The 9,187-nt window shown below is 38.4% G+C and overlaps 1 protein-coding gene across 1 annotated transcript in view; it reads right to left on the reverse strand.

The window, feature by feature from the left end:
* Positions 1 to 5,995, reverse strand: part of RIF1 (replication timing regulatory factor 1) — a 50,759-nt gene extending 44,764 nt beyond the window's left edge. The window contains exons 1-5 of the mRNA XM_044669879.1: positions 5,892 to 5,995; positions 5,094 to 5,172; positions 1,987 to 2,083; positions 1,331 to 1,461; positions 1,143 to 1,237 (exon numbers count right to left, since the gene is read on the reverse strand). Coding sequence (XP_044525814.1) covers positions 1,143 to 1,237; positions 1,331 to 1,461; positions 1,987 to 2,083; positions 5,094 to 5,172; positions 5,892 to 5,995 — 506 coding nt within the window. The remainder of the gene's footprint in view (positions 1 to 1,142; positions 1,238 to 1,330; positions 1,462 to 1,986; positions 2,084 to 5,093; positions 5,173 to 5,891) is intronic.
* Between the last annotated feature and the right edge of the window lie 3,192 nt (positions 5,996 to 9,187).

Here is a 9,187-nt window from a genome sequence, read left to right on the forward strand (position 1 = left end):
ATCTACTGCATCAATTTCATCTTTGTATTCTCTCTCAAATATGTCCCCTTCTTTCCTCTAATACTGCCTTCATGCTGGTTCAGACCTTCATCACCTTACACTTGAACTATTGCAATAGCCTGCTGATGGGTCTGCCTGCCACAAATCTTTCCCCATTCCAATCTATCCTTCATTTAATTACCATTTCCCCTAAAGCATAGATCCAATCATGTCACTCCTCTTTAAAGAATGCTGATAGCTCCCAGTCACCTCCAACTCCAAATAAAAAATCTTCTGGCATTCAAATCCCTTCATAAGCACTCCCTCCACCCAAAGTCTTCTTACACTTTCTTATACCAACATTCTTGGATAAAGTGACTGAATTCTGTTTCATGAGTAAAATACTTCATCTCAAGGCTATAAGCATTTTCTCTGGCTATCCTCCATGTCTGGAGTGGTCCTTCTCCTAAAATCCCATCTTCTACAGGAATCCTCTCACACTCTTAATTCTAATGCCTTCCTTCTGGTAACTATTTCCAATATATCCTGTACATAGCTTGTACTTGTCTGCTTGTTGTTTCCCCATTAGAGTGTGAGCTTCTAGAGGACAAGAACTGTTTTTAGGTTCATTTTGTATCTTCAAGGATTGGATCAATGCCTAGTACACAGTAGGTGCTTAAAAATGATTAATGACTGACTATAATCCTAGGATGGACCGCTTCACAGCAGAGAAAAGAATATATAGTATAGGTTGACCCCAACTTTACAGCCACCAATCCCTTATATGTATCACAGAACTATATCCTACCATTCAATTAATTCCAAGTTTAATGATCCTACATAATAGTAAGAAACCAAATGTTCAACATTTTATTTTGATCACTCTCTTTAAATGAGTCTTTCCACCAGATGAATGAGCATACTGCATACAACTGACAGAAAGCAAAGCAGTGGGTTTCCAACACATGCTACTGTACCATTATGATATTCTAATCAAGAAATCTCAGAGTCCTAATGTATGTGAAATGCTATGTTAGAGCACGTCTCAACTAATTACCGAGATTTGGGCAATGAAATACCTAGCATATTAATAATCTACTCCTTCAAACATCATTAAGTGTATTAAAAATCTTTCAATAAGCATGACATTCAAATATACATACCGTATGATAACATTTAGTGCTTCATAATCAACCACCATAGAATGCACATCCACCTTATTAAATACTACTTCTAACATGGTAATTATACTGGGTACCTAGAAAAGATATATATACACATATATAATCAAAACTAATTGTGATAGGCATAGAAAATGGTATGAAGGTACAAAAAAAAAATCTACACTTACTGCTTTGCCAACAATTTCACTGGGAAATGTCTGTTTAGACATTACCCAAAGTGCTCGAGTACGTGTGTTTTTGTCTGTACTCTTTGTCGCAATATCAGTCAACTGTGAAAGCAGCTCTTCCATTTCTCTTTCTGAGAAATAAGCATTTAAAATTTGGGTTTTGTAGATTATGGAACATTTTAAATCATAAAACTCATTTTCCCTGTAATACTATCAACATTAAAAAAAAAACGAGCTATATTTTATGCTACTCAAGGCATATTCCACAAACACCAAGTTCACATCAAATAACAAGGAAAAGAGAGAGACACACACACACACACCCCCAATGATAGATTTGAATTTCAGTTAAATATAGTCTTAGAATGTTCAATTGTAATGATTTGAGAACACTTTTGGCACTTTGTTTTAAAAAAATTCATAATTTCTATGGCATATTAAGAGTTCAAATACAATATAAAAATGTAGGTTTTAGGCAATATTTGCTGCAACATGCACAGGAAGAAAATGCTTATAGCAATAAGAGCTACTACTTATATCTTCTTAAAAGCAAAGATCCAAATTACAAAGGCCCAAAGACAACACAGTACAACAAAGGGGCAAAAAGTCTTTTTTCTTATGAAATTCTGAAAATTAAGTCACAAATAATTTTATACCTGATAATCCTGAGGTAATCTGAGGGTTATATAAACAAAACCCCATAGCTTGTAGAGTAGCACTATTCAGTTCTGAGTTTTGACTAGAAATGTGGGTCTGAAAAAACAAACACAACCAATATATCAACTAGAAACTGTAATATATTGAAACTGAAATAAATTAACAAAGCCTTTTAAAAGAGATACAAGTAAATTATAAATTGACAAAAAGAGATCACCATAATTTAACTCAATTCACAAAATACATCAATTGAGATAATAGCATTGCTATAAAATATGGAGCAGGTGGGGGGAAAGGAGGTAAGACAGGAAATGACAGAAGAACTCTAAGATAGAAGCAGGTATGAAGAACATTCTTAGAGAAAGGAGGACCTGTCTCATAAAGTCTTCCCCTGCCTAGATACAGGACATTAATACATGTTTGAAAGCAAAGAAGAAAATCCTAGAAGAAAGGATAAAAAGTGAGGGTAGAGAGAAGGGAAAAGTCAAAGTGCAAGTACTTAAGAAGTTGGAACAAGCATACAAGCAGATAGCTTTAGAGAACTCTTCCAGATGCTAAAATAAAGGATGAGTACAGGTACAGAAGATAAATAAGGAAAATTCTTGTCTATTCCTCAGCCTTTATATTACAACTACTCACAATTTTTCTGATTCTTTCTTTGATAGACCTCATGATTTCTTCCTTCCCTTTCCCACAAACTAGTTTAAGAATTCATCACTGTCTAATTACAATAACCATCTAATTAACAATCAATTTCCTATTATTCTCTTCATGTAATACTAAATATGCTAAAGCACCAATTTTCCCCCATCACTCCCATGCTTAAAGAACGTTGAAGATTCCCTTCTATCTACCTCAAAATTGATCAGTCTGGGGGCAGCTGGGTAGCTCAGTGGATTGAGAGTCAGGCCTATACACAGGAGGTCCTAGGTTCAAATCCGGCCTCAGACACTTCCTACCTGTGTGACCCTGGGCAAGTCACTTGACTCCCATTGCCCACCCTTACCACTCTTCTACCTAGGAGCCAATACACAGAAGTTAAGGGTTTAAAAAAAATTTTTTTTTAAATTGATCAGTCTTTCACATTCAGATCATCCCTCCATAAATCCCATTGTCCAGACCTACTTAAATTTCTCATTATTCCCTATTACAAGCTTTCTGCTCTTCCTATACAAGACTGAGTGCTATCCATCCAAATATCCAATGCTCATTTTCCATTTTGTACATAAGATTCTCTCTCCTTTCCTGAAATACTTTTGCTGCTTTCCCTACTTTTGTCTATTTGAAGTTAGACCTATTCTTCAAGGTCCAGGTGACACATGATCTCTATAGTTGCACCAAATCACAACTCCCCCTGCCATTAGTGTACCCTCCAGATATATATCTGAAGGAGCTCAATGGCAAAAAAGGACAAAGTTTATGAAATATTTCTAGTAGCACTCTTTGTTATAGCAAATTAAAAGAAATCAAACAGATAGTTGCCAACTGAGGAATGGCTAAACTATTTGTAGTATGTGTACATAACAGAATATTACTAAACTATAAGAAATGAACATGATAAATACAAATATTTCCAAAATGCCAGTAAGCAAAAATATATAATTAAATGGAAATAAGAAAATTAATCAAAACCAAGTATTGAAAATTTATAAATAAGTTTGGTCCCAAAAAGATAAAATGAGAAGATACTCTTCCTTTGTTGCAGAAGTTGGGGGAGCATTAAGGATGATTGTGGAACATGAAATATTTTTGTTATATTTATTAGTTTTGCATAACGTTTTTCTCCCTCTTTTAAAAATTCTTTATCATAATTGATAGTTTTCAATGGGGCATGGGAAATATTAAGTAACTTGTCTGTAGACTTGCCTAAAAACTTTTCCTTTCCCCCCTTCTCTGGAATTCTATAGGATTACAACCCCCTTGTTGTAAAGATTACTCTTAATTTTTTCCAATGTCTGTGGGCAAGACAGATACAGTCCCTTTATTCATAGCACTCATAATTGTGAGGAAAGCAAGTCAATGCCACTTCCTCTGGTGTTAGCACTCCTCAAAGCCCTATAATGGAATAAAGTAGAAAAAAGGGGGCTTAGCATCAAGCAAATTGGACTCATTTAGGATGTTGAGATCAATAAACTCCTAGTTACTGGAAGAGCTCTTTAACTTTTATGTTAAAACTCTACTCCTCAAACAAACTATTAATTTCTTGGCAGAGAGGGACTAAGTTTTATACTTCCACGTTTGTAAAATATAGAATAACAAATATATAGTAGGCACTCAAATGCCTATTTCACTTATTGCTCTATTATATTTTGGAAAGTAGTTAAAAAGGATAGTTAATCCCTGCTCTCAAGAAGTTTCCTCAAAAGAGAAAACATATTAAGTATTTACCTACTTGGTATTTTATGTTGATTTTGTCTCTTTTCTATCTCCCCCCTCCCATAACTTATCATTTCAAATTTATGAAGTATTGCCCCATTCACATGCAAAAGGCTATAACATAAACAAATGTAAAATGTCAATGTTTGTGCAATGCTTAAAACACCATCTCCAGGCACTGAAGCTCAAATATAAAATGTAAAAGTATAATTAGAATTATGTTAAAATTTATTAAAGTGACATGACTAACTAAGCTAAATTAATAAGGCATTAATTCTTTGATTATATTGATAGGTACGTATTGGATATCAACTAGGATGCTTTGGGTGTTTCTCAACTGTCCTAAAATGCAATCCTCAAGAATCTGTTGTCAATGCCAAAATCAATTCTATGAGCAAGAGAAATACTAATTTCTGTTTTTATATACACACTTGGGCAGTGGAAAGATATTTGCAATTACTCTCAGCTGTTACTTTCAAAAGTGACTTTAGGCTTGTCATTTAACCTCTCTAGGATTCAGTTTATTCATCTATAAAGTGAAGAGGTTGGACTGGTTGTTGCTTTAAGGTACCTTCAATTCTAAATACAAATGCTAATTATACAGTAAAATTGTTACTTTCTAACTTAACCTGCTCAACAGTATTAATATTGTTTCACTTTGAAACTAGTTGTGCAAATAAAGGCTCAAAGAATTTGCAGAACACTTTAAGGAACTTCAGGAATTACAAACCTTAAATGCTTTATAAAGACGAGGAAGCTGTTTCTTGATTTCTACAATGAATTCTTTCCCTTCTTCTCCAGTCAGTCGACTTCCAAGAATATGCGGGGGGGAAAAAATTTAATCATTTTTAAACTTACTAAAAATGTTGATTCCTCTCTTAAAATAAGGTTTATATTTTCATTCTTAAGACACTCTTGGCCTGAAATACACAGTACTCATATTAGAACACATTTAGGGAAATTTTGCCAAAATATTAAATTAAAATAAAGCTATTTGCTAAAAAGAAGTGCTTTACCAATATGTGTACATCATTTCAAAATAAAGCAAAAAAATTTCTAGTTTTGCAACTAAATTTTTAAAAATAGTTTGCAACATTCAAAAAGAATGGCACAGCTATGCAAATGATTGCAAATATATATGCCCACCCAGGCAACAAATTAACTTTTAATTAATGTTTAGGCAAGTCTTTTCCTGGAAAAAAACTAGATCCCTTTTGTCTTCAATAAATGAAGAGAGGCAACTGCACAAAAAATGTTCACCAATTCTTCAAAGGATCTCCTTCAGTCTATCCTTATGATGAGAATAAACGGGACCTTAAGATCCTGACTTGTGGACAGATGCAGACTACCCGTCCTCTTATTTGTAATCCACTCTCCCCACACCAATCCATGCCCAACCAACACTAAGAGGAAATGGGAGGGAGGAGTAAAAATAGTACTGATTGGATACCGGGAGAATGGGGGAGTAGAGATTGGGGGGGGGGGGGGGGTAAAGTAGATGAGAGATTGGAAGCAAACTAAGACTTACCTGGCTAAAGTCAGGTAGGCATCCACTTGCTCCCCCACAGAGGTGGCGGGATCCTCCAGCGTTTCCAACAGCGGGGTAAGGGGGCTACAGTCCCGAGCGGTCATGATGGCTACACTTTGGGGTTGGGGGCGGGGGTATAAGGAAGGAGACAGTGGCTGTGAGACGACCCCCCACCTCTGACACCGAGTACTTACTCCCCCTTTCCAAGTCAGTGCCCCAGAAATGCGCACGGCTATCCCCAACCCCCCACGGTAGTATCAGTGCCCTGCCGCGCGCGGACCAAGACACGCGCGCATGCACACTCCCCACAGAAAGACACACACACGTGTGTACCCACTGGGCCCCTCTTTTACACTCACCCTCAGGCCGCGTTGCCGCGTCCCGACCTAGGGCGAGGACTGGGGGGTCAAGCCAAGCGGCCACGCACCTGGCCGGCCTCCTGAACACGCGCCAGCCCCGACGCCGCCTATCCCGCCGCCACCCGCGTCCGGCGCCGACGACGTGAGAATTTCCCGGGCTCTTTTCAACAGGGGGAGGCGCCCGCAGCGGGCGAGGGGCGGGAGGAGGGACCAGAGGGAGGGCGCGTCAGGCCTAGGCAAAGAGCGGAGGGGGTGGGGCAGTGCCTCTGACGATCGCCTACCCCCGGCCCGCCACGGCCCGGGCTAACCGTGCGTTCCCCGCCCGCCGAAGCCCCGAAAGCCTGAGCGCCCCGCGCGGTCCCCCGGCTCTGGCTTAGCAGAGGCGGCGGTAGTGGGGGCGCCCGCCCTCTAGCTGCTTCCTCGCGCGCGCAGTAGCTGGTTCCGGCCCAGCCTAAAATGGCGGCGGATGGGGGGGCAGGGAATACAGGGAGGGGGAGGGTCCAGGAGGTGGGGAAGCCGCGGAGTGCGCGGGAGCCGAGCTCCTGCGAGAGGAAAGTCCGGGAAACAGATGCCCGAGCCAATCGAGGTCTGGAGCCTGAGGAGCAGTGAAGTCATCGATCGCTCCCACCCAACCCCCGCTCCTACTCCAGCCCCTTGGTTATATGGATCGCCTGCCTGTTGATCTTTTGCCCATAAGGCGCTATTTTTTAATTTTTTTTAATTGCTTCCTTTTAAAAATTGCCTTGGTGGAAAAAGTGAAGTTGGGTTATATCTTAAAGTGGGATGCAAGCCAACAGGCTTCCCCCCTCTCTCTTTTATTCATTCATTCTTAGAACTTAGTGTAGTCTTCTTTTCTTTCTTAGGAACAGAGGCCCAGAGAAGGGCATGTGATTTGACCTTCAACTTATACCTTAGTGAATGACCACTATGTACAGTTCACTTCTGAATCTTTAATTATCTTTCTTTTCCTTTCTTTCCTCTTTTATTCTTCTTTCCTCTTTTCTCTTGACTGCCTTTATTCCTTTCTAATGCCCTTTCTTACCTCCTTCCTATTCAGATTGCAAGAAAGGAAAATCTATCTATCCAAGCACCTAAGCATCTGCTCTGTTACCTAGAATTGGAGAGTGGCCTGCCCTGTTGATAAATTAAACAACTAGCTCAAAATCACACTGACACAATATCTCAGACAGAGCAGGTATTTTGATTTAGGCCTTCCTAAATTCCCTCTCCACTACTCCCAGCTCCCTTTAAAACAATGATTTTTAATTTTTGTATATAATTGATTCTTTTGACAGACTAGTAAAGCCTGTGGACTCCTTCCCAGAATGTTTTTAAATGCATGAAATAAGATGAGATTACAAAGGAAAACAGTTAATGGGAGAAGTTATCAAAATAATTTCAAATCAGAAAATATCAAGCATCTTTGGTCAGGCCCTGTACTAAGAACTGAGGCTACAAAAGAAGCAAAAGACAGTCCCTGCCCTCAAGGTCACAGAGTTTTTTTTAAGCATTCATTTTGTTAAAATCACTGTGTTTATAAGTGACCTCAAACGGAATTTCAAATTTCTTTTGAAAATATAGCATTTAAGTACTTAAAAACCTTATTCAAGATATTGGCAAATTCCAAGAATATATGTAAGTACTATTTTTTCTAGTATTTAGATTTTCCAGAATATTTTATTCATTCAACATAACATTACTGACATCCCTGTTTGCTATATGGGCTCTTGTTGTCAAGCCATGCCAGGACTTAAGCAACCCAGTGTAGTAGAAAGAATACAGCCTAGAGAATCAGAAGACCTTAACTACTTAAATAAACAAAAGCAAGTTTCTTTCACCTCTTTGAGTTTGTTTTCTCACCTATAAAATGCAACTTGAATGTCACCTTGCTGCAGAAGACTTTTTCCCATTGCTTCAACTGCTGGTGTTTTCTTTCTCTCCAAAGTTACCTTGTATCTACTTTGATAATAATCTTGAATATACCTATATTGTCTATGTACTTCTTGACTCCCCATTAGACTTTAAAGCAGACTCAAGGACAAAGACTATTCCATCCTTCCCTCCACCCCACCCCAGTGAAGGACAGTATTTGCCACAGGTGCTTATTAAATGAATAATGATTGTGATCCAGGCACTAATATGTTTAAAACCTTATAACCCAGACTCCTAAAAAGAAAAATACGAAACCTCATTTTTGTTTGCTGATCCCAATATGTTAAAACTGAAGAGGAATTAGCCTTTTAAGAAGACAGCATTTTGCAGCTTAACAAAAGAAGGAACAGGGCTACAGGACACTTATGGATAGAATTTGGTGCACTGAAAAAAATGCAAGTTGGAGTCAGGACAAATGTGTAATTCCAAATTTGTCACTCCCTATATCTCTCAGAACTTGTCAAAATGGGAGTGGAAAGAGAGGTATTTAAAGGGAATAGGGGAAGTTGGACTTATTAGAACTCTGTAGTAGTACCAGAAATCAACAATACTACCCCAAAAGATAAAAACTTGAATGTTATGGAGGTTTTAAAAATGGAGTTGCACTTGGGAAATAAATTTATTAAAGAATCAGCTAGGTGGTGCAGTGGACAGAGCACTGGACCTAGAGTTGGGAAAATCTTAAGTATAACCTCAGATATTTGCTAGTTGTGTGACCATGGGCAAGTTACTTAACCCCAATTTGCCTCTGTTCCTCATCTGTAAAATGGGGAAACACTGGAGAAAGAGAGGGCAAACCATTCCAGTATTTTTCCTAAGAAAATCCCCATGAACTTTTTGTCCATGGGGTCACATAGAGTCAGACACACCTGAACAACAAAAACTCTGAAACATAAAAACATGAATGTTTGCATTTGAAGTTTTTAAAAAGGAAATTACTCTTAGTAAATTAATTGAGTAAAGAAAATTAATTAGAAGAGCTTAAATTTCAGAAAGATATTAAAT

The sequence above is a fragment of the Gracilinanus agilis genome, chromosome 3, assembly GCF_016433145.1.
Source record: "Gracilinanus agilis isolate LMUSP501 chromosome 3, AgileGrace, whole genome shotgun sequence".
NCBI lineage: Eukaryota > Metazoa > Chordata > Mammalia > Didelphimorphia > Didelphidae > Gracilinanus > Gracilinanus agilis.